Source organism: Rattus norvegicus, chromosome 1, assembly GCF_036323735.1.
Source record: "Rattus norvegicus strain BN/NHsdMcwi chromosome 1, GRCr8, whole genome shotgun sequence".
NCBI classification, from domain to species: Eukaryota; Metazoa; Chordata; class Mammalia; order Rodentia; family Muridae; genus Rattus; species Rattus norvegicus.
In genome coordinates this window covers 204,824,528-204,848,477 of record NC_086019.1, presented here as the reverse complement: position 1 = coordinate 204,848,477, position 23,950 = coordinate 204,824,528, and the positions used below count along the sequence as shown (strand labels likewise).

Sequence of the window (23,950 nt, the reverse complement as noted above, 5' to 3'; positions counted from 1 at the left end):
GTTAATATTCTCTCTGTTATTCCCCCATACTCTGGTAAAAGCAGCCAGCATCAGAGTAAACAATTCTGAGTGCCCCTTCACCCTTCCTCAGCTTTTTTCATAATTACTCATATCTTCCCTACAATGACAAAACTCTCTCCAGGAACTAAACCCTGGTTGGCTCACACAAGCATGGAAATCTCTCCCATCTTGATAAATGGACTGCAGCATGCATGATACAATTTGCTTAGAAACCTTCATTCAGTGTCCACCTACGCTCAGACTCTGAATCTGTATAGTGTATGTCTTAGACCTGCTATTTTTGTTAGTCTGTGAGACATAAGAATAAAACTAAACCACTTTTTCCTTACCAGAACAGGTTCCTTATACAGAATTTATTGCTACCTGAGCTTTCAAAGGGTTTTTGAGCAATCGTGAGACTAGAGACATTTTCCATGGCTTCTGGAAACCAGTCAGCTATTACCATGTTCATCCTGCAAAGCTTTATTGATGACCCCTGGATCCAGAATGTTCTCTTTTGCCTTTTCTTTGCCTTGTTCGTGGCAGCCATAGCTGGCAATGGCCTGATTATCACAGTCATCCACAGCAGTGCCAACCTCCACACTCCCATGTACTTCTTCCTAGTCAATCTTTCCCTCATGGATGTGATCTGCACTGTGACTGTCTTGCCTAAAGTCCTGCAGAGCCTGGTGGCAGAGAACGCCATTTCTTATGGGGGATGTCTCACACAAATGTTCATCTTCACCTGGGTACTGGGCTCTGAGCTTCTGCTTTTTTCTGCCATGGCCTATGACCGCTACCTTGCAATCTGCCGGCCACTGCACTATGGTACCCTCATGAGTGGCAGGGTCTGCATGGCCCTTGCAACCTTTGTGTGGTTCATTGGAGCTCTCAATTCCTTGGTGCTCACTTGTCTGGTGTTGCCACTGTCCTTCTGTGGTCCTAATCTCATCACACACTTCTTCTGTGAGATCCCCTCCGTGTTGACACTGTCCTGCAGCCCCACATTTACCAATGACATCATGACTGTTGTTGCAGACATGTTCCTGACAGGCCTGAACTTCCTATTGACCATGACATCCTATGTGTTCATCATTGCCAGCATCCTGCGCATCCGCTCAGCTGAGGGCAAGAAGCGCGCCTTCTCCACCTGCTCTGCTCACCTGGTTGTGGTCACCCTTTATTATTCCACTGCTCTATATACTTATGTCCGGCCAGCCCTAGGAAATGCTGGACTCCTGGACAAGTTCATTGCTATTCCATACACCACTGTGACCCCGTCTCTGAACCCTCTCATCTATACTCTGAGAAACAAAGAATTCAAAACATCCTTTAAAAGACTTTTATTTGCCCATTGATGACTTTGAGCTTGGAGAAGAACTCTAGAATCAGCTGTCAAGGAGCTAAAAAGATCACTCAAGCCTTCTTTTTCTTATCTTCTGACTCTGGAGGACACAGGCCAAATTATAGCCTGGGCTAGCTGACCAAATTATAGCCTGGGCTAGCTGTCCAACGTTTTTCTTCAGAAATTCATGGTATCTACAGGGTGGTACCATTTTCTACTCTTCTAATGTTTTAGTAAGCTTTAACCATTTCTACTTCATACATTGAAGTGTGTGCTTATAATTTCAGTGTTATTAAATGTTAAGATATTTCTATGACTGAATCAAATGTATTTAACTATTGAGAATAGTTGTTTCAATGACCTACTTAAAATTTCTTGATCCTCAGTGGCATTGGCCACATGCGAATGTTTAAAGAGATAAGGAAACATGACACCTTTCCCCCAACACACACACACACACACACACACACACACACACACACACACACACACACACACCTGCTCTAGGAATTGCTGGCTTGATTTGACTGTTTTCATCTTTTTTTATTTTTATCTTACAGTTTACACTGGTGCTTGGCTCACTTAACACTTTAATGAAGGAGCTCTCATAAAAACCTGTGTTAGGGCTGGGTATGGGAGTCTAAGATACCTATGTAAATGTGTCTGGTCTCAAGATCCAAAGATGTCAGATTAGAATTAGACACTGGCATGGTGGCCTCTTCTCAGGCCCAATGTCATTGCAGAGGTTTGCTAAAATGTAACTCTACTTTGCACCTGAGCATTTCTCCTGCTGAATGAGTTTAGTGTGCACGACGATTCTTCACAGGTTATTATTATTCAACACTGCATGCAATATGTAATGTTCATGTGACAGGAAAGAACTGTTTTAATGTAAGAGGAGCTCAGAAATAAAGAGTTTATCAGATGGGTTCATGTTAGTGTGACCATTTTGAGCATTTAATCCAATGTAGTGTTTGTCTATATTTTATAGAGAGTCATGCAACTAATACAGAAGAGATGGCAACAAACATAGAAAACAACAACAACAAAATACATGATTAAGAAATGAGGTAAGCAGGATGCAGGAAAATAAAAGGAAAAACAAGATAATGTCAATTAATTGTGGGTGTGATGATGAATGTATTCATAGTTATTTTGACTAGACTAATCTCCAAAAATATTGGTGAGAGACCCTCTATGGTTACCTGTAAATATTTTCCAAATAGGATTCCCCAAGCAGCTGTACCCCATTTCTACTGTGGCTAGTAGTTTGAAATGCACTGTGGTCAGGCAAGAATGGGACGAGGTGGGAAGGAGAAATCAGCTTAATTTCTTCCATTTTTGTCTGCTGAATGACTGCAGTCAAGGCAGAAATAAGGAAATAAATTAAATACTAGTTAGGCTTCATTGAAAATGAATTCACAATATACCAAAATTACAGGACACAACAAAAGCAATGCTAAGAGGAACATTCATAGCACAACATAGCTAAATAAAAAGTTGAAGATATCTCCTACTGGAAAATTAACAGCAGAATTGAAAGTCCTAGAATACTGCAAGACTAGGTATATCCTTTTATGCTGAGGCCAGACAAGGCAGCCTAGATAAGGGGAAAGAATTCACAGTCAGGTAACTGATTTAGGGACAGTCATTGTTCCAGTTGTTGGGAAGCCTTTGCATGAAGACTGAGCTGCACATCTGCTACATATGTGTGTGTGTGGGAGGGGTTTGGGGATAGGAGACATCCTGTATATGCTCTTTGGTTGGTTCAGTATCTGGGAGCCACCAAGGTTCCAGGCAAGTTGACTCTGTTGGCCTTCCTGTGGGATTCCTATCGCATCTGGGTCCCTTAATCCTTCCCCCAATTCTTCCACAAGACTCCGCAAGCTCTATCCAATGTTTGGCTGTGGGTCTCTATATCTGGTTCAGTGAGCTGCTGGTTCAAACCTCTCAGAGGACAGTTATGCTAAGCTCTTGTCTCTAAGCATAAAGAGTATCATGAGTAGTGTCAGGGATAGGTTCTTGCCCATGGGATGGCTCTCAAGCTGGACATGTCATTGGTTGTTTCATCTTTAAATCTCTACTTCTTGTAGGCAGGAGAAATTTTGGGTTAAAGATTTCATGGGTGGGTTGGTGTCATTATCCCTTCACTGGGGGTTCTGCCTGGCTACAGAATATGGCCACATTAGGTTCCATATCCCACACTGCTGGGAGTCTTAGCTAGAGTCACCCCCATAGACTCCTGGGAGCCTTGCCCATCATAGGTCTCTGGCATGTTGTAGAGATGCTCCCACCCTGCCAACTGCCGATTTCCATTCACTCACCTGGCCCTGTCTCTTAGTCTCTCCCCTCACCTGATTCTGACCCCCTTTTCCCATTCCCCTGCCACCCAGTTTCTTCTCTCCATCTGCCTCCAATGACTATCTTATTTCCCCTTGTGAGTGAAATGCAAGCATCTTTGCTTGGGATCTCCTTGTTATTTAGCTTGTTTAGGTTTGTGGGTTTTAGAATGGGTGTCCTGTACTTTATGGCTAATAACCACTTACAAATTTACTATGCATGCATGTCCTTTTGGGTCTGTGTTACATAACTCAGTACGATATTTTCTAATTTCATTCATTTGCCTGCAAATTTCACGATGTCTTGGTTTTTAAGCTGAGTAATATTTCATTGTGTAAACAAACCACATTTTCTGTATCCATTCTTTGGTTGAGGTCATCTGTGTTGTTACCAGTTTCTGGATATTATGAATAAAGTTGCTGTGAGTAATATGCTGGAGTCTGTGTCCTTGTGGTATGGTGGAATTTCTTTTGGGTGAATGCCCAGAAGTGGTATAGCTGTGTTCTGACATAGAACTATTTACATTTTTCTGAAAAACTGCCAGATTGATTTCCACAGTGTTTGTGCCAGCAATGGCAGAGTGTTCCCCTTGTTCCATATCCTCGCCAGCATGTGCTGTTACCTGAGTTTTTGTTGTTAAACATTCTGATTGGTGCATAGTGGAATCTCTCAGTTGTTTTTATTTGTGTATCCCTGCAAACTAAGGATGTTAAGCATTTCTTTAGTGTCTCACAGCCATTCAAGATTCCATTGTTGATAATTCTCTGTTTAGGTCTGTACCCCATTTTTTTAAAGATTTATTTATTTCATAGCTGTCTTTCAGATACACTAGAAGAGGATATTGGATCCCATTACAGATGGTTGTGAGCCACCATGTGGTTGCTGGGAATTGAACTCAGGACCTGTGGAAGAGCAGCCAGTGCTCTTAACCTCTGAGCCATCTCTCCAGCCCTGTACCCCATTTTTTAAAAAAAGATTTATTTTATTTATTTCATGTATATGAATACACTGTTGTTGTCTTCAGACACAACAAAAGGGGACATCAGATCCCATCACAGATGGTTGTGAGCCACCATGTGGTTGCTAGGAATTGAAATCAGGACCTCTGGAAGAGCAGTCAGTGCTCTTAACTGCTCCAGTCCTGTACCCCATTTTTTGATTGGACTATTAGGTGTGTTAGTGTCTAATTCCTTGACTTCCTTATATATTTTGCATATTAGCCATTCTTTGGATGTAGGGTTGGTGAAGATCTTTTCCCATTCTGCAGGCTGCCAATTTGTCCAATTGATGGTGTCCTTTACCTGACAGAAGATTCTCAGTTTGATGAGGTCCCATCTATTAGAGTTTGATCTTCAGGAAGTTGTATCCTGGTTTCTCTCCCAGTCTGTTTGTGAAATACACACACACACACACACACACACACACACACACACACACATGTATATATACATATATATGCATATATATATATATATGAAGTTAGTAAGTTTACTGATTTTTGGCATGTTAATTTGTGGAATTAACTTTTCTGAAAGTGTTTATCAGAAGTAAGGGTTTTCTCAGACAGTTTTTTTAAAGAAACAATCCTATTGATTCTCTGAAACAACACTCTGCCATTCATTTGTAGTTCTGAGGAAGTGTTTGGTCCTCAGAATAAACTGACACAATCAAAAAGAGAAAAGAAACTGTGTAGGTCAGTTTCATTTGAAAGTAGGCTTTATTATTCAATTAGCCCTTACTACTTCTACCCTTGGATGAAAATTTGTTTACAATCTGAAAAGGAGAAAATGGTTTACTTGGGTAATGTATAAACTAATCTTACTTGAGCACCAATAAGACAGTCCAGTGGGAAATGTCTGTTATGTACAAAGCTGGCAACCTGACCTTGATTAAAATATGAAGGTGATCAAAAGATGATCCAACAAAGTTGTCTTCTGGTTTCCATGAATCTGCAATGCTCCATAAATACATAATCACATTACACACACACACACACACACACACACACACACACACACACACACACTCACCAGAAATATTCGTCAAAAAATAAATCTCAGTACAGTTACAATATCTGTCACCTCCAGACAATTCCTTTAGGAAGTAGTACTTCAAACTGAAGTGTGAAATAGACAACAAATAGAGGCATGAAGAAGTGTGGAACATCCAATTATATATACATGTCCATAGTCCATCAAGCTATGTTATGAGTTACTCAGTTAATTGCTTATCATCTTCTTATTACATAAATTCCAAATAGATGAAAAATTGCTTTGGATACACACATGAGGAATTTAATGTTTCTTTTTTTTATAATTCTTTATTTTATTTTATTTTTTTTATTATCTTGAGTATTTCTTATATACATTTCAAGTGTTATTCCCTTTCCCGGTTTCCGAACAGACATCACCCTCCCCCCTCCCCTTCCTTGTGGGTGTTCCCCTCCCAAACCTCCCCCCATTGCCACCCTCCCCGCATAGTCTAGTTCACTGGGGGTTCAGTCTTAGCAGGACACAGGGCTTCCCCTTCCACTGGTGCTCTTACTAGGATATTCATTGCTACCTATGGGGACAGAGTCCAGGGTCAGTCCATGTATAGTCTTTAGGTAGTGGCTTAGTCCCTGGAAGCTCTGGTTGCTTGACATTGTTGTACTTTTGGGGTCTCGAGCACCTTCAAGCTCTTCCAGTTCTTTCTCTGATTCCTTCAATATTCTCTTCTATTAAGCATTTTAACATTAACATTGTTAAAAGTACATTGACAAACAGGACACATTGCAGAGTCCATCTTCTATCATAGGACTTCTACACAAGAGGCTGACAAGTAGTCCTGACTAATTACTGACATCCTAGCCAATCTGGATAACAAATCTCAAGAGATTTTCTGAAAATATGGAATATAAGATCAGGCACAATCCCTTACCCTTTCTTAGATACGCTTATGTACATAGCAAGATCATACAATGCTGATATTAACTAAACAGTGGCTCACTTACATGATGGGCATTTCATTCTATACATTTCAGCAGAAAAATACCTACCATCAAATGACAGCACAAAAGAAGATGATAAAAGAGCCACAGAAGGAATATATGAACCATGAAATAATATAAACTTAAACATAAATGGAGGCATGGTGGAACAGGTAATATAATTTCATTCCCAGAACTACTAAAGCTAGGTTTTTGATAACTCTCTGTAATTCATGAGACACAAAGGCCCAAGGACCTATCCCTGGGAACAAACATGCACATACTCACACAAAGACATACTAACATCACATAATTAAAATTAAGACAAATCATTAAACAAAAATTTACTCACAACCGTTTTCTTCTGTAAATGTTCACTTTTGTAACCTAGATGCTGAAACATGTAGATGCTTACAATCTGCTTACTTACAGAGTTTTTCTTCATAATGATTTATTACATGTAACAGAAAGCAAGCATGGAAGCTTGAAGTCAAAGAAATTTGTCTTTTTCTGTTGGTGTTTTCCTCAGGGAAGATTTGGGATATCCTTTTCTCCTGGAGCAAATATGTCACTGGGAGTGGCCCTTGAGAGTTTACACCCACATCACATTTCTAGTCCCACTCTCTGCTTCATGCTTCTGGTTGAGGATAGGAGCGCTGAGCTTCCTGCTTTAGCTGTCGTGTCTAACACTTGTGCCACTTTCATGGTAATCCGATATTCCTCTGAAACCATTAGCCAGATTAAACTCTTGTAAAAGTTGCCTGACACAGTGTGTTTTATCTGCAACAGGAAAGACACTACTGAACTTCCATAAAGTTTTACACTTCTAAAAGTTAGTTTATGTAATTGAGAAGAACTGTGGAATCTAAATGGTTTACCTTATCATTTACATTCAAGGGTCTGTTGTCCAAAATAAAAGCAAAATAAGATAATGCTAGAAAAGATTGATGATACTTGTCAGTTTTTTATTCTTTTATTGTTTTACAGTCTAGTTGATGCCTCCCTCCCAGTCCACCCTCCCACACTTCCTCATCCTATTTCTCCTCCCCCATGTCTCCAAGAGGATGCCCCCCCCATGCCAGGCCCCATCACTATCTTGGGCCTTATGTAGTTTAAGAGTATTTTTGGTAAGCAATTGTATCATCTGAAAATAAAGTTATTTTGACTTATTCCTTTCCTTGATCTCCTTTAGTTGTCTTATTTCTCTAGCTAAGACTTCAAGTACTATAAAATAGCTATGGAGAGACTACCCCATACAAAGAAACATCCTTGTACTGTTCCTGAGCTAGTGGAAATACTTTTCAGTTTCTCTTCATTTAGTGTGAAGTTGGAAGTGGGCTTGCTGAAAATCGCCTTTACATTGTTGAGGTTTTTTTCCCTTTTATCCTTTCTTTCATTAGCACTCTTATTACAAAAAGGGTCTGAATTTTGTCAAAGACATTTCCTGCCTCTAAGTAGTAATTTTTGTCTTTCAGCCTGTTTCTATGGTAGATTACATTCATTGATTTACACATGTTGTACCACAGCTGTATTTCTGGGATAAAGCCTACTTTACCAAGATGGATGACCTTTCTGATGTGTTCTTGGATTCAATTTGCAAACTTTTTATTGAGAATTAATATCTATGTTGATAGTGGAAATTAGTATATAATTCAACTTCTCTTTTGAGTTTTTGTATTGTTTAGCTATCATGTGGCCTTGTAAAAAGAATTAAGCAATGTGCCTTCCATTTCTGCTTTGTTGAATAATTTGAGGAATATTGGTGTTGATTCTTTTTAACATGCTGGTAGAAGTCTGCAAATTGCTTATCTGATTCTTTTGTTTATTTACAGTTCAAATAGGATCCTCCTTCCAAGGTTCCCCTCTGAAAACCCCCTATCCTACTCCCCATACTTCCTGCTTCTATGAGGGTGATCCCCAACCCACCAACTCACTCACTCCTGCCTCACTGCCCTAGCATTCCCCTACACTGGGATATTGAGCTTTCACAGGACCAAGGGCTTCCCCTCCAATTGATGCCAGTGAAAGCTATCCTCTGCTACATACACAGCTGGAGCCATGGGTCCTTCCATGGGTACTCTTTGGTTGGTGTTTTAGTCCCTAGGAGCATTGGGGGGTCCAGTTAGTTGATATTGTTGTTCTTCCTATGGGGTTGCAAATCCTTTTAGCTCCTCTGTCCTACCCCTACCTCCTCCATTGGGTCCCTGTGCTCAGTCTGACAGGTGGCTGTAAGCATCCATATCTGTATTTGTCAGGCTCTTGGCAGAGCCTCTCAGGAGACAGCCATATTAGGCTCCTGTCATCAAGTACTTCTTGGCATCAGCAATAGTATCTGGGTTTGATGTCTGCAAATGGGGTGGATCCCTAGGTGAGACAGTCTCTGGATGGCCTTTCCTTCAGTCTGTGCTCTGTTCTTTGTCCCTGTATTTCCTTTAGACAGGAGCAATTCTGGGTTAAAATTTTGAGAAGGGTTGGTGGCCCCAGCCCTCAACTAGGAGCTGTATATAACCTCTGGATATGGTCTTCTGGATATGGATAGGGTACAGATTCTCTCTCCCCTTTGTTGAGTATTTCAGCTAATGTCATCCCCGTTAGGTCCTGGGAGCATTTGCTTTCTTGGTATCTGGGACTTTCTGGTGGTTACCCCAAGTTCCCCATCCTCCACTGCTACACATCTCCTTTCAATTTCCTGACCCTCTGTAGATCTTCCCCATTTCCTCCCATACCGGATCCTGTCCCCCTTTTTTCCTCATTGTCCTTTTCTCTCCCAGGTCCTTCCCTCCTTCTACCTCCCATGATTATTTTCTTCCCCCTTCTAAGTAGGACAGAAACATCCACACTTTGGTCTTCTTCCTTGGGCTTCATACGATCTGTGAGTTGTATCGTGAGTATTTTTCCCCTAATATCCTCTTATCAGTGAATACATACCATGTGTGTTCTTTTGTGGGTTGCCTCACCCAGGATGATATTTTCTAGTTCCATTCATTTGCCTGCAAATTTCATGAAGTCATTGCTTTTAATAGCTGAGTTACCCCATTGTGTAAATGTATCACATTTTCTGTATCCATTATTCTGCTGAGGGAGATCTGGGTTGTTTCCAGCTTCTGGCTATTATAAATAAGGCTGCTATGAACATAGTGGGGCATGTGTTCTTGTTGTATGGTGGAGCATCATTTGGGAACATGACCAGGAGTGGTATAACTGGGCCCTCAGATAGTACTATGTCCAATATTCTGAGGAACCGCCAGACTGATTTTCAGAATGGTTGTACCATCTTGCAATCTCACCAGCAATGGAAGAGTGTTCCTCTTTCTCCACATTCTTGCCAGCATCTATCACCTGAGTTTTTTATTTTATCCATTTTGACTGGTATGGGGTGCAATCTCAGGATTGTTTTGATTCACATTTCCCTGATGACTAAGGATGTTGAACATTTCTTTAGTTGCTTCTCATCATTCAAGGTTCCGCAGTTGAGAATTTATTTTTTATTTTATTTTTTCTATTAACTTGAGTATTTCTTATTTACATTTCGAGTGTTATTCCCTTTCCCGGTTTCCAGGCAAACATCCCCCTAATCCCTCCCCCTCCCCTTCTTTATGGATGTTCCCCTCCCCATCCTCTGCCCATTGCCGACCTCCCCCCAACAATCTAGTTCACTGGGGGTTCAGTCTTAGCAGGACCCAGGGTTTCCCCTTCCACTGGTGCTCTTACTAGGATATTCATTGCTACCTATGAGGTCAGAGTCCAGGGTCAGTCCATGTATAGTCTTTAGGTAGTGGCTTAGTCCCTGGAAGCTCTGGTTGCTTCAAATTGTTGTTCATAAGGGGTCTCGAGCCCCTTCGAGCTCTTCCAGTTCTTTCTCTGATTCCTTCAATGGGGGTCCTATTCTAAGTTCAGTGGTTTGCTGCTGGCATTCGCGTCTGTATTTGCTGTATTCTGGCTGTGTCTCTCAGGAGCGATCTACATCCGGCTCCTGTCGGTCTGCACTTCTTTGCTTCATCCATCTTGTCTAATTGGATGGCTGTATATGTATGGGTCACATGTGGGGCAGGCTCTGAATGGGTGTTCCTTCTGTGTCTGTTTTAATCTTTGCCTCTCTCTTCCCTGCCAAGGGTATTCTTCTTCCCCTTTTAAAGAAGGAGTGAAGCATTCACATTTTGATCATCCGTCTTGAGTTTCATTTGTTCTAGGCATCTAGGGTAATTCAAGCATTTGGGCTAATAGCCACATGTCAATGAGTACATACCATGTGTGTTTTGCTGTGATTGGGTTACCTCAATCAGGATGATATTTTCCAGTTCCAACCATTTGCCTACAAATTTCATAAAGTCATTGTTTTTGATAGCTGAGTAATATTCCATTGTGTAGATGTACCATATTTTCTGTATCCATTCCTCTGTTGAAGGGCATCTGTGTTCTTTCCATTTTCTGGCTATTATAAATAAGGCTGCTATGAACATAGTTGAGCACGTGTCTTTTTTACATGTTGGGGCATCTTTTGGGTATATGCCCAAGAGAGGTATAGCTGGATCCTCAGGCAGATCAATGTCCAATTTTCTGAGGAACCTCCAGACTGATTTCCAGAATGGTTGTACCAGTCTGCAATCCCACCAACAATGGAGGAGTGTTCCTCTTTCTCCGCATCCTCGCCAGCATTTGCTGTCACCTGAGTTTTTGATCTTAGCCATTCTGACTGGTGTGAGGTGAAATCTCAGGGTTGTTTTGATTTGCATTTCCCTTATGACTAGAGATGTTGAACATTTCTTTAGGTGTTTCTCAGCCATTCGGCATTCCTCAGCTGTGAATTCTTTGTTTAGCTCTGAACCCCATTTTTAATAGGGTTATTTGTCTCCCTGTGGTCTAACTTCTTGAGTTCTTTGTATATTTTGGATATAAGGCCTCTATCTGTTGTAGGATTGGTAAAGATCTTTTCCCAGTCTGTTGGTTGCCGTTTTGTCCTAACCACAGTGTCCTTTGCCTTACAGAAGCTTTGCAGTTTTATGAGATCCCATTTGTCGATTCTTGATCTTAGAGCATAAGCCATTGGTGTTTTGTTCAGGAAATTTTTTCCAGGGCCCATGTGTTCCAGATGCTTCCCTAGTTTTTCTTCTATTAGTTTGAGTGTATCTGGTTTGATGTGGAGGTCCTTGATCCACTTGGACTTAAGCTTTGTACAGGGTGATAAGCATGGATCGATCTGCATTCTTCTACATGTTGACCTCCAGTTGAACCAGCACCATTTGCTGAAAATGCTATGTTTTTTCCATTTGATGGTTTTGGCTCCTTTGTCAAAAATCAAATGCCCATAGGTGTGTGGGTTCATTTCTGGGTCTTCAATTCTGTTCCATTGATCTATCTGTCTGTCTCTGTACCAATACCATGCAGTTTTTATCACTATTGCTCTGTAATACTGCTTGAGTTCAGGAATAGTGATTCCCCCTGAAGTCCTTTTATTGTTGAGGATAGTTTTAGCTATCCTGGGTTTTTTGTTATTCCAGATGAATTTGCAAATTGTTCTGTCTAACTCTTTGAAGAATTGGATTGGTATTTTGATGGGGATTGATTGCATTGAATCTGTAGATCGCTTTTGGTAAAATGGCCATTTTTACTATATTAATCATGCCAATCCATGAGCATGGGGGATCTTTCCATCTTCTGAGGTCTTCTTCAATTTCTTTCTTCAGAGTCTTGAAGTTCTTATTGTACAGATCTTTTACTTGCTTGGTTAAAATCACACCGAAGTACTTTATATTATTGGGGACTAATATGAAGGGTGTCGTTTCCCTAATTTCTTTCTCGGCTTGTTTCTCTTTTGTGCAGAGGAAGGCTACTGATTTATTTGAGTTAATTTTATACCCAGCGTCTTTGCTGAAGTTGTTTATCAGCTTTAGTTGTTCTCTGGTGGAACGTTTGGGATCACTTAAATATACTATCATATCACCTGCAAATAGTGATATTTTGACTTCTTCGTTTCTGATCTGTATCCACTTGACCTCTTTTGTTTTCTGAATGCTCTGGCTAGAACTTCAAGAACTATATTGAATAAGTACGGAGAGAGTGGGCAGCCTTGTCTAGTCCCTGATTTTAGTGGGATTGCTTCAAGTTTCTCTTCATTTAGTTTTATATTGGCTACTGGTTTGCTGTATATGGCTTTTACTATGTTTAGGTATGGGTCTTGAATTCCTATTCTTTCCAGGACTTTTATCATGAAGGGGTGTTGAATTTTGTCAAATGCTTTCTCAGCATGTAATGAAATGATCATGTGGTTTTCATCTTTCAGTTTTTTTTATATAATGGATCACGTTGACAGTTTTCCATATATTAAACTATCACTGCATGCCTGCGATGAAGCCTACTTGATCATGGTGGATGATTGTTTTGATGTGCTCTTGGATTCGGTTTTCCAGAATTTTCTTGAGTATTTTTGCATCGATATTCATAAGGGAAATTGGTCTGAAGTTCTCTTTCTTTGTTGGGTCTTTGTGTGGTTTAGGTATAAGAGTAATTGTGGCTTCATAGAAGGAATTTGGTAGTGCTCCATCTGTTTCAATTTTGTGGAATAGTTTGGATAATATTGGTATGAGGTCTTCTATGAAGGTCTGATAGAATTTTGCACTAAACCCATCTGCATCTAGGCTCTATTGGTTGGGAGACCTTTAATGACTGCTTCTATTTCCTTAGGAGTTATGGGGTTGTTTAACTGGTTTATCTGTTCCTGATTTAACTTCGGTACCTGGTATCTGTCTAGGAAATTGTCCATTTCCTGCAGATTTTCAAGTTTTGTTGAATATAGGCTTTTTTAGTAAGATCTGATGATTTTTTGAATTTCCTCTGAATCTGTAGTTATGTCTCCCTTTTCATTTCTGATTTTGTTAATTTGGACACACTCTCTGTGTCCTTTAGTTAGTCTGGCTAAGGGTTTATCTATCTTGTTGATTTTCTCAAAGAACCAACTTTTGGTTCTGTTGATTCTTTGTACGGTCCTTTTCTTTTCTACTTGGTTGATTTCAGCTCTGAGTTAGATTATTTCCTGCCTTCTATTCCTCCTGGGTGTATTTGCTTCTTTTTGTTCTAGAGCTTTTAGGTGTGTTGTCAAGTTGTTGACATATGCTCTTTCCTGTTTCTTTCTGCAGGCACTCAGCACTATGAGTTTTCCTCTTAGCACAGCTTTCATTGTGTCCCATAAGTTTGGGTATGTTGTACCTTCATTTTCATTAAATTCTAAAAAGTCTTTAATTTCTTTCTTTATTTCTTCCTTGACCAGGTTATCATTGAGTAGAGCATTGTTCAATTTCCACGTATATGTGGGCATTCTTCCCTTATTGTTATTGAAGACCAGCTTTAGGCCATGGTGGTCTGATAGCACGCATGGGATTATTTCTATCTTTCTGTACCTGCTGAGGCCCGTTTTTTGACCCATTATATGGTCAATTTTGGAGAAATTACCAAGAGGAGCTGAGAAGAAGGTATATCCTTTTGCTTTACGATAGAATGTTCTATAAATATCTCTTAAGTCCATTTGGCTCATGACTTCTCTTAGTCTGTCTACGTCTCTGTTTAATTTCTGTTTCCATGATCTGTCCATTGATGAGAGTAGGGTGCTGAAATCTCCTACTATTATTGTGTCAGGTGCAATGTGTGTTTTGAGCTTTAGTAAGGTTTCTTTTACGTATGTAGGTGCCCTTGTATTTGGGGCATAGATATTTAGGATTGAGAGTTCATCTTGGTGGATTTTTTCCTTTGATGAATATGAAGTGTCCTTCCTTATCTTTTTTGATGAATTTTAGTTGAAAATTGATTTTATTTGATATTAGAATGGCTACTCCAGCTTGCTTCTTCCAACCATTTGCTTGGAAAGTTGTTTTCCAGCCTTTCACTCTGAGGTAGTATCTGTCTTTGTCTCTGAGATGTGTTTCCTGTAGGCAGCAGAATGCAGAGTCCTCGTTGCGTATCCAGTTTGTTAATCTATGTCTTTTTATTGGGGAGTTGAGGCCATTGATGTTGAGAGATATTAAACAATAGTGATTATTGCTTCCTGTTATATTCGTATTTGGATGTAAGTGTATGTTTATGTGCTTTTCTTCTCTTTGTTTTGTTGCCAAGACAATTCATTTCTTGCTTTTTCTAGGGTATAGCTTGCCTCCTTATGTTGGGCTTTACCATTTATTATCCTTTGTAGTGCTGGATTTGTAGAAAGATATTGTGTAAATTTGGTTATGTCATGGAATATCTTGGTTTCTCCATCTATGTTAATTGAGAGCTTTGCAGGATACAGTAACCTGAGCTGGCATTTGTGTTCTCTTAGGGTCTGTATGACATCTGTCCAGGATCTTCTGGCTTTCATAGTGTCTGGTGAGAAGTCTGGTGTGATTCTGATAGGTCTGCCTTTATATGTTACTTGACCTTTTTCCCTTACTGCTTTTAATATTTTGTGCGTTTGGTGTTTTGACTATTATGTGACGGGAGGAGTTTCTTTTCTGGTCCAATCTATTTGGAGTTCTGTAGGCTTCTTGTATTCTTATGGGTATCTCTTTCTTTAGGTTAGGGAAGTTTTCTTCTATGATTTTGTTGAAGATATTTACTGGTCCTTTGAGCTGGGAGTCTTCACTCTCTTCTATACCTATTATCCTTAGGTTTGATCTTCTCATTGTGTCTTGGATTTCCTGTATGTTTTGGACCAGTAGCTTTTTCCGCTTTACATTATCTTTTCCTGGAATTCTTTCAGGGATTTTTGTGATTCCTCTTTTGTAGGCTTCTACTTGTTTATTAATCTTTTCCTGTGTTTCTCTAAGGGAGTTCTTCACGTCTTTCTTGACGTCCTCCAGCATCATGATCTAATATGATTTTGAAACTAGATCTTGCTTTTCTGGTGTGTTTGGATATTCCATGTTTGTTTTGGTGGGAGAATTGGGCTCCGATGATGGCATGTAGTCTTGGTTTCTGTTGCTTGGGTTCCTGCGCTTGCCTCTCGCCATCAGATTATCTCTAGTGTTACTTTGTTCTGCTATTTCTGACAGTGGCTAGACTGTCCTATAAGCCTGTGTGTCAGGAGTGCTGTAGACCTCTTTTCCTGTTTTCTTTCAGCCAGCTATGGGGACAGAGTGTTCTGCTTTCGGGCATGTAGTTTTTCCTATCTACAGGTCTTCAGCTGTTCCTGTGTTCCTGTGTCTTGAGTTCACCAGGCAGGTCGCTTGCAGCAGAAAAGTTGGTCTTACCGGTGGTCCTGAGGCTCAAGTTTGCTTGTTGGGTGCTGCCTACGAGCTCTCTGCAGTGGCCGCATCCAGGAATATCTGCCCCGCCCTTTCCTAGAGCTTCTGTCCACCAGGGTTCCAGATGGCGTTTGGTGTTTTCCTCTGGAATCAGTAATGTGTGCAGAGTGCATTCTCTTCTGGTTTCCCAGGCGTGTCTGCCTCTCTGAAGGTTTAGCTCTCTCTCCCACGGAATTTGGGTGCAGAGAACTGTTTATCCGGTCCGTCCCTTCAGGTTCCGGTGGTGTCTCAAACGCAGGGAACCCGCTGCTCCTGTGCCCTTATCCAAGGGAACCCAGAGGCAGTATACAGTTTCCTCTTGGGCCAGGGATGTGAGCATGGGTGGGCAATGTTGGTGGTCTCTTCCGCTCTGCAGTCTCAGGAGTGCCCACCTGACCAGGTGGTGAGGGCTCTCTCCCTCGGTGTTTGGGAGCAGAGAGCTGCTGTGGGCAGGGATCCGCAGGTTTGGGACTCCCGCTAAATACCCAGTTGAGAATTTTTTATTGAGCTCTGTATCCTTTTAACAGAGTTATTTCATTATCTGGAGTCTAACTTCTTGAGTTCTTAAATATATATTGGATGTTAGGCCTCTCTTGTATATAGGGTTGGTAAACATTTCTGGGTCTTTTGTTCTAGTCCATTGATCTGCCTGTCTCTGTAATGATACCATGCATTTTTTATGACTATTGCTGTGTAGTAGAGCTTGAAGTCAGGGATGGGGTTCTTCCAGAAGTTCTCTTACTGTTAAGAATAGTTTTTGCTATCCTGCTTTTTTGTTTGTTTGTTTTGTTTTTTGTCTTTTGTTGTTTATTTTTGTAATTCCAAATGAATTTGAGAATTGCTCTTTCTATATGAAGAATTTAGTTGTAATTTTGATGGGAATTGCATTGAATCTGTATATTGCTTTTGGTAAGATGGCCATTTTTACTGTTTGTCTAGCTGATCCATGGGCATGGGAGATCTTTCCATCTACTGAAGTCTTCTTGAATTTCTTCAGAGACTTGAAGTTCTTGTCATAAGATCTTTCACTTGCTTCATTAGAGTCACACCAAGATATTTTATGTTATCTGTGACTATTGTGAAGGGTGTGGTTTCCCTAATTTCATTCTCAACCTGTTTATCCTTTGAGTAGAGGAAGGCTACTGATTTGTTAAATTTTATATCCAGCCAATTTGCTGAAGTTATCAGGTTTAGGAGTTTTCTAGTGTCATTTTTGGGGTCACTTAAATATACTATCATATCATCTGCAAATAATGATATTTTGATTTCTGCCTTTCCAATTTGGATTCCTTAGACCTCCTTTTTACTGTCTAATCACTCTGGCTTGAACTTTGAGTACTATATTTCATAGATAGGAAGAGAGTGTGCAGCTTTGTATTTTCCCTGATTTTTGTGGGATTGCTTCAAATTTCTCTCTATTTAGTTTGATGTTGACTACTGGTTTGCTGTATATTACTTTTACTATGTTTATGTATGGGCTTTGAATTCCTGGTCTTTCCAAGACTTTTAACATGAAGGAGTGCTATATTTTGTTAAATGATTTTTCTGCATCTAATGAGGTGATTGTGTGGGTTTTTTCTTTGTGTTTGCTTTTATAGTGGATTATGTTGATGGATTTTTGTATATTGAACCATTTCAGCATCCCTGGGATGAAGCCGACTTGATCATGGTGAATGATCGTTTTGATGTGTTCTTGGATTTTGTTTGTGAGGATCTTATTGATCGATATTCATAAGCAAAACTGGTCTAAAGTTCTCTTGTTTTGTTGGTTCTTTATGTGGTTTAGGTATCAGCATAACTGTGGCTTTATAGAACGATCCTCATCTGATCTTGCTTTAGCTTTGGTAGATGACATATATCAAGAAAATAATTATTTTTTTATATTTTCCAGGTTTTGTGGGTACACATTTTTAAAAGTATGTTGTTATGATTATCTGGATTTTGTTGTTTGTCCTTTTCTAGTCTCTAAGTTTACTAAGTTTGATCTTCTACCTCCACCTTTTAGTCATATTTGTGAAGGGTTTATTAATAGTTGATTTTCCTTTAAGATTCAAGTCTTTGTTTCATTGATTCTTTGCAGTTTTTGTTTCATTTCATTGATTTCAGCCCTAAGTTTGATTTTGATTATTTATTGTCATGTACTCCCTTTGCGTGTTATTATTTTCTTTTAGCTATAGGGCTTTCACTCTCTGTTTGCCTTTAAGTTGGTAGTAGGAGATCTCTCCATTTTTTTGATGTAGGTGATTAGTGCTATACACTTACCTTTGATTCTTCCTTTATTGTGTCCCATAGGCTTGGTCAGGTTGAGTTCTCATTTTCATTCAATTCTTAACACTTTTAAATGTTCATCTTAATTTCTGTCTTGACCCAATTTTCATCAGTATTGAGTTATTCATTTTCCATGAGTTTGTTCCTTTATGTTGTTGCTGTTGCTGTTGACATTCAGCTTTAATCCACAGTGATCAGAAAGGATGCTGAGTATCTTTCAGTGTTCTTGTACCTGTTGAAATGTGCTTTATATCTGAATATGTGGCCAATTTTGGAGAAAGTTTCATGAGCTTCTGAGAAAAGGGTATTATTGATTCTTGTTTATGTGAAATGTTTTATAAATATCTGCTAGGTTGATGTGATTCATAATATCATTTAGCTCCAGCACTTCTGTTTAATTTTAGTATAAATGACCTGTCTATTAGAGAGTTGGATATTTAATTTAGTGGGTATTACTGTTCAAGAGTCAATGTGTGATTGTAGTTACAGTGCGGTTTCTTGTACTAACATGGGTGCCCTTGCCCTTGGTACACAAATGTTTAGAATTGCAATATCTTCTTGTTAGATTTTTTCTCTCAGTGGACACATATTGTCCTTCAACATGCCTTCTAATTAGTTTTGGTTTGAATCTATTTTGTCAGATATTAAAATGGCTAGCCCAGCTTGAGTCTTAGTTACATTTGATTGCAATAACTCTTGTTATCCTCTTAATGAGAAGTGGTATCTATTTTTGATATTAAAATGTGTTTCTTTATGGAGAAAAAGGATGGATTCTGTTTTCAAATATGATCAATTAGCCTGTGTCTCTTTGGGGGGGATCATTGAGACTATTGATTGATGGTGAGAGTTATTAATGAACAGAGGTTTCAATCCTGCTTATCTTTCTTGCATGAGTTTCCCCACCTGTTTTGATTTGTACTGTGAGATCATTTATCCCTTGTATGTTCTCAAGTGTGTTCAATCTCTTCATGCTGAAGTTTTCATTCTAATGCCCATTCTCAAAGTGGATTTGTAGATAGATACTACTTAACTTTAGGGTCATTGCTATACCATATTGGATGTTGTAGATAATATTAACATGCCATAAAGGCATATCCCACTATTATGGAATCTAATACTGCAGGAAAAAGGGCTACCCACTCAATTCAGATTATAAATTAGCCAAATTTATTAAAACTGCTATCAGGGTCTCAGTCTCTAACCCAAACCAGAGACACACAGCCTAGAGGCAGGTGAATGAAAGGCTTTTAAAGCTAAAAACCACAAGAAGTCATTGAATATCTGTACAGGCAAGTGACAGAAGCAAAAGAGCTGCTCAGTTCTACAAAGATTAAGCGATCACAGAGACCTTAAAATAGTCCTTGGACATCTGCATAAGCAGTTACAGAAGCCAAAATTTATCAGTAAACCATGATAACAAACAGATGATTACAATTGTAGATTTCTGAGTAGGGATCGAGGAGTCAGAGATATTGAAACTTATCTTCTAGGAACCTGAGTCAGAGACAAATGGCTATTAGGTGCCAGGATGGATGCCTAGCACAAAATGGAGGTTTTTTTTAGCCATTTTACCACCATGATGAGAATTTCCAAATGATGTATTTATGAGATATGCACATGTATATGTATTTAGAACTATTTGTATACTTAGTGTTTGGATAGTTATCAGTTGTTCTATAGGTTATAGTCATGAGATGAATAAAAGAAGAAATGGTACAAAACATGACTTAACAACGAAGCAAATAGTGTCAAAGAAACCAACAGATGAAAAGACCCAGGTAAAAGATTCACAGATGTTACTCTTTATTGTCACCACAACTAAATTAAAAATTACCTAGGAGATCAGAGAGACACCTCTTCCCATGCACATCAGAGTGTTTTTAGAAAGGATTCACTGCAATAGGTGATCCATTCTATGAAGGCAGCACCACCTCAAGGATTGGGGACTAGAAAGCAGCTAGTCAAGGACTGGCTAAAGGTAAAAGGAGAAAGTCAATTGAGCACAGATGTCTTCTTTTTTATGTGTTCTGGGCTGCTATAGTAAGAGGAATCTTTTCTGCCATATACTTCTACTGTCATGAGGCCTTGCCTCATTATAGGCCAAAACAAATAGTCCAAGTGGCTATGAACTGAAGTTTCCAAAACCAAGAGAAAGAAAAAAGTGTTTTGAAAAGATATTTTGGTCCTAAGGACAAAAAAACTAATTAATACAACATACCTGATTTGATTTGATTAACAAGTCCTGGTGTGGTACACCATTTAAGATGAATAAGGAAGTAAGTTGATGAAGAATGGATTTAGTCTGAAAAAGGTACAGAATTCTTTTGGCAACACTTGCTAGATATTCTGACTTTTTTCCATGTAGTTCTCTTTCTATGAATATGTTAGCAGAGGTTGCCAATACACTTCCCATTCCTCTTTACGCCCTTCCTACTTTATTTCTGTTCTCAGAGACTTTTATGAGTCTACCCAGAAGTAATTGGTCAATGCAAAATGGACTTCATTGTGTGTGTATGTGTGATATTTTATTTGTTTTGGTACATCTTTTTGGTCTTTATCTGTTTGAATTCCTTGTAGTTTTGTACTTTGAGAGAGAGAGAAATGGAAAGAGAGAGACAGAAGCACAGAGAGACAGAGACCTGATCGGGTGGGTAGGTAAGTAGGTAGGTGGGCTCTGGAAGGAATTGTGAGGAAGGAGAAAGAATATGATGTATGAATATAATGTATCCTAGCATTTTTGTCTATTTTCTCTTTTTTGATGATTTTTATTTATAATGTGATGTAAGACTTCTACTTTGCTCTTGACAAGTAGACATTTGCCAGGGGCCATCTAGAAGAGTGATTCTGTGTTTCTGCCCCACAACTAGAGTGTCAGGATGCTGCTTGGGAGGTAAAACCCATCCTAAGATAGGGGCCAAATCCCATGTTTCTCTGGGTGAGAAATGTCAAGGGCAAAGGCAGATGCAGAGGCTGTGGTTCTCAAATTCCTGGGTATGCAAAAACCACTGGGAACCTCACAGAGTTGAGAAGAGGGGCAGGCTTGAGATGAGCCCAAGCAGTGGGGGGTGCAGAATCCAGCTTAGCTCAGGGTGATTGCCAGGGATGCAGAGGAACCTTCTGTGGGACACTTAGGTGTGGCTATATATGATGAAGGCTCTCCCTCCTACCACCCGGTGCTCTTTAATGAAGGAGACAGTGCTTGCTTGTCCAAATGGTTTATTTGTGGCAGGAAGGATGTCTGAGAAGGGAACCTTATTGGCTAAACTCTCAAGGTGCATCTAGAAACCTTATTAACATGAGAACTCTGGGTTTCTATGCTACGTGACCAGTTATCATGGTCTTCTTAGTGGTATGTTGTGGTCACATGCTCCAGGATAGGAAACTGGTTGAGAGTGGATTCAAATGTCTACTGTTTTGAATTATGAGGATTGCTGAATTTCCTTAATCTGCTTGACCTTACCAGGTTTTCTGTCTGGTGAGTGTTCCATTTGCTTCACATAGGAGAAGCGATAAACTAGCAGGTCATCTTCCTGAAATGGTTCAACTATGGACTCTAAAGTTATGACAGAATCACTTCTTTAAGCAAGGCTGAGGAGCTTACATGAGAGGAAAGATTCGTGCTATTAATAAGACTTTCATGTTATAATTAAATTTATATAACAATCACTAGATATTTTCCCACCCTTTTGAGCAGATTTCTGCAGAACAATGAAGATGTACTGTCTTGTGTGATGCTATAGACAAATAAATAATTTCTTAATTCTTAATGGTGATCCTATAAGAGGTCCTAAAATTATATTTGTAATTTTTAAGATCTTTTATAATAGGACTTTTATAATAAGTCTTTTTGATATCAAACTTGCAATGAGAGCTCTTCCAGTCTTCCAATGTCATGAGTCATTTGCATCTGAGATGGAAAGTAGGCATTAATAACTTAGAGCACCTAAACCACACCAAGAATGGACAAAAAAGGAAACTTCAGACCAACTTATGAATATCAATGCAAAAATCCTCAAAAAAATTCTTCCAAACAAATCCAAGAACACATCAAAATGATCATCCATCATGATCAAGTAGGCTTCATCCCAGGGATGCAGGGACGGTTCAATAAATGGAATCCATCAATGTACTCCACTATATAAACAAACTCATAGAAAAAAAACACATGATATTTCATTAGATGCTGAGGAAACATTTGACAAAATTAAACACCCCTTCATTTAAAAGTCTTAAAAAGATCAGGAATTCAAAATTTACATAAACATAGTAAAAGCAATATACAGTAAACTAGTAGCCAACATCAAACTAAATGGAGAGAAACTTGAAGCAGCCCCATTCAAACCAGGAACTAGACAAGGCTGCCCACTCTCTCCCTACTTATTCAATATAGTACTTGAATCCTAGCCAGAGCAATCAGAAAACAAAAGGAGGTCAAAGGGATACGAAATTGGAAAGGAAGAAGTCAAAATATCACTATTTGCAGATGATCTGATAGTATAGTTAAGTGACCTCAACAATTCCATCAGAGAACTCCTAAACCTGATAAATAACTTAAGCAGAGTGGATAGATATAAAACTAATACAAACAATTCAGTAGCCTTACTCTACTCAAAGGATAAACAGGTTGAGAAAGAAATGAGAGAAATGACACCCTTCACAATAGTCACAAATAATATAAAATACCTTGGTGTGACTCTAACCAAGCAAGTGTTATGTCTGGATGACAAGAACTCCAGCTGCATATGTAGCAGAGGATGGCATTGTTAGACACCAGTAGGAGGAGAAGCCCTTGGTCCTGTCAAGGCTCGATCCCTCAGTGTAAGGGAATGTCAGAGCAGGAAGGTGGGAAGGGTTGGTTGGATGGGTAGGAGGAACACCCTCATACAAGAAGGGGGAGAGGATGGGATAGAAGGTTTATGGACAGGAAACTGGGAAAGGGGACAGCATTTGAAATGTAAATAAAAATATCCAATAAAATATTTATGTAAAAAATTAAGGAAAGGTCATAAAAAGGGAAGTAATGATTTACTATAGGTGCAAGGACAGAAGATTTAAAAAAAGTTGACTGAGTTTATCTATATAAAACTGCAGGAGTAACTAAGACACAAAAATTATGGTTTATAACTTTCAATAGACCTGTGAGCTTGTGACAGAAAATAAATGTTTAGCTAGATAATTACTCTTAATGGATATGCATGTAAACATTCTATGCTGTAAACTTATTCAATCTATGGTTTTAATTTATGCATAAACTTGTGGTGAACTTTTTACCATGTGATCATGTATTCTGAAAAATGTCCAAGTGTTGAGAGAAAAGGGGGAAAGGAGAACCTGAGAATTTTAGCTGAGCAGTTCCTGTGGAGATAAAACAAATGTGACTTTATTTAATCTTCCCCACCTCCACTGCTATTAAGCTACAGGTATCAATCATCTAAGTAGGCAATTTTTAACCCTCAGAATGAGCAAGAAAGTTGTTATGACTTGTTAGAAATTATCAACAAGCATTCAGTATTGTCAAAGAGTTAGAACAGCCAGAGACTGAGCCCAACTCTGTGTTCCACTTCGACCCATTCCAGGCCAGGCAGGCTCCCAGTGAACATTCATTTAGTTTTCCCAAAGCTACTTGTTGGAAAAATATAATCTTTCCAATATTTGATTGTCATCATTTTCTTAAGCAAGTTGGACTCACATATGTGAATAAATCTTTGAAACATAAATTCTATCTCTGCTCCATAGATTACCTCTTTCTCCATGCCAGCTTTGACTGCCACGGCTTAGTAG

At 39.3% G+C, this 23,950-nt stretch overlaps 1 protein-coding gene across 1 annotated transcript; it reads left to right on the top strand.

Annotated features, from left to right (window-relative positions):
- Positions 1–434: 434 nt before the first annotated feature.
- On the top strand, positions 435–1,358 carry Or12j5 (olfactory receptor family 12 subfamily J member 5). The gene has a single exon (NM_001000239.1). The coding sequence runs from the start codon at positions 435–437 to the stop codon at positions 1,356–1,358; it is 924 nt and encodes a 307-aa protein (NP_001000239.1).
- Positions 1,359–23,950: the final 22,592 nt, after the last annotated feature.

Coding starts and splice junctions, on each gene's coding strand:
- Or12j5 (NM_001000239.1), top strand. CDS start 435: ATGGCTTCTGGAAACCAGTCAGCTATTACCATGTTCATCCTGCAAAGC.